The sequence below is a fragment of the Aplysia californica genome, unplaced genomic scaffold (genome assembly GCF_000002075.1).
Source record: "Aplysia californica isolate F4 #8 unplaced genomic scaffold, AplCal3.0 scaffold00138, whole genome shotgun sequence".
Classification (NCBI taxonomy): Eukaryota; Metazoa; Mollusca; class Gastropoda; order Aplysiida; family Aplysiidae; genus Aplysia; species Aplysia californica.
The window spans coordinates 521820-523836 of NW_004797408.1; the positions used below are offsets into that span (position 1 = coordinate 521820).

The 2017-nt window shown below is 43.0% G+C and overlaps 1 protein-coding gene across 1 annotated transcript in view; it reads left to right on the forward strand.

Annotated features, from left to right (window-relative positions):
• LOC101859097 overlaps positions 1 to 535 on the forward strand; it is an 8968-nt gene extending 8433 nt beyond the window's left edge. Inside the window, exon 4 of the mRNA XM_005096813.3 lies at positions 54 to 535. Coding sequence (XP_005096870.1) covers positions 54 to 247 — 194 coding nt within the window. The 3' untranslated portion in view covers positions 248 to 535. The remainder of the gene's footprint in view (positions 1 to 53) is intronic.
• The last annotated feature ends 1482 nt before the right edge of the window (positions 536 to 2017 follow it).

Genomic DNA, 2017 nt, shown 5'->3' on the forward strand with positions numbered 1-2017 from the left:
CACACACACACACACAGACACTCATATCCACCCTCATTTTATTTCCTTCTCAGGTTTCATTATGTACATCGGCGTTATCATCTGGGGCACAAAGGTCTACTCACTTCTCAAGGTGTTTGGTCCACTTGGCTATTCATTCTATCTGTGTTGTGCTGGGGGAAGTATCCTGTTGGTCGGCGGTCTCCTCTTTTTCCTCTCAGCCCGGGGGTCACAACTGTCTCCCAACCAGACGAGATTAATACCCTAAAAGTTTACCTAAATTTGTTATCCTACTACCACTTTTTTTTCCATTGAGACTCAAAATCCTCCGACATTCACCCTGACCCGTCTTTTTAAACAAAAACAACTAATACAAATCAAATCAAAGCAAGCCGAAATAACTTTTAATCCCAAAGTAAACAGAAAAAATTTGACCCAAATGCTACCAAAAAAAATCGAAACCCCTGTCCCGACTTACTTAAAAATTTCCTTTTTAATAGATTCACCTTTCATCTCTTCCTCCCCTCGCCATCCCACGCTAAGCAACATAAACATATTATACACTCACGCACGCACCCCGCCCCTCAACACACACACACAAACAAACACACACACACACACACACACACACACATACACACAAACACACACATACACGCGCAAACACACTCATACACACACATACACACACGCGCGAACGCATGCACGCACCTATACAGGCACAAACACAAACACAAAAAAACACACACACACACACACACACACACACACACACACACACACACACACACACACACACACAAACACACGCGCCCGCGCGCGCGGAGAAGGGTGTGAGGGAGAGAGGAATAGAGAGAGAGAGAGAGAGCGAGAAAGAAATACAGAGAGAGCGAGTAAGAAAAGAGAGTGTGAGACAGACAGACAGACAGACAGACAGACAGACAGACAGACAGACAGACAGACAGACAGACAGACAGACAGACAGGCAAGGACAGCTTTTAGCGGCGCCCTTTCTTCAACGAAGCGCGTGTGTGTTTGAGTTGACTTTGAGTAGACAGAAGCGCATCGACACAATAACGGCCATGCAGTGCTGGGAAGAAGCAAGACTGAAAGAAACAAGAATTGAAGGGAAAAGAAGGACCTACAAGTGGCGCCCTCCAGCGACCCAACAAAGAACCGCCTTGAAGCAAGACAGCGTGAATAAATAAACATTTGTCATGAGTGTAATAATAATATTATGAATTTTGTGTGTGTGTGTGTGTGTGTGTGTGTGTGTGTGTGTGTGTGTGTGTGTGTGTGTGTGTGCGCGTGTGTGTGTGTGTGGGTGTGTTTTGTTTAATGCGCTATCATCTCAAACCACTTCATCCTTTTCGCCTGCCATTCTTTCCAATGTGCGTCAGTAGCATTGACTGCAAGAAATGAAAAGCAAAGGAGTACAATAACTCTAAAAGGCTAGAGTGGATATTTGTCTCTAATATATGTATCTAGCCTACACGACGTTAATATGGGAATGTTTGCTGTTTTGAAAAATGAAATAAACTAATACATTATAATATACTTTGGTACTCATGGCTTTACTTGAGCAAAATGATACCATTTGATTGAACTGGTTCAGTGTTGATTGTGAGAATTCAGTCGAACAGAACAGGGTCCACTAGGAGCAAATGCTAACATTTTGACACGATACGACCGATTTGTCTCTCGACTATGAAAAACAAACGCATTTGACTTTGAAGGTCACGATCGAATTTACTAATTTAATATTCTCGAATCCAGCTGTTGCTAATTGGTGGGAAAAGTCTGACTGGTCCCGACTCAATCAAAATAAATCGACTGGCAGTGTGCACTAGGTGTAAGGCGTGCATTAGGCCTAGCTACGTTATCCCTGACCTTCGTCCATCAAGCAGTGGTATTTAAATTTCCATGAAACCTACTGTCACCGAAGAACAAGTTGAATATGAACGTGTATGATAAAATCAGCTGACAACTCGCTACCTTAGAATTATAAAGTTCTGTCTGACATTTCTGGCCGTTTTCA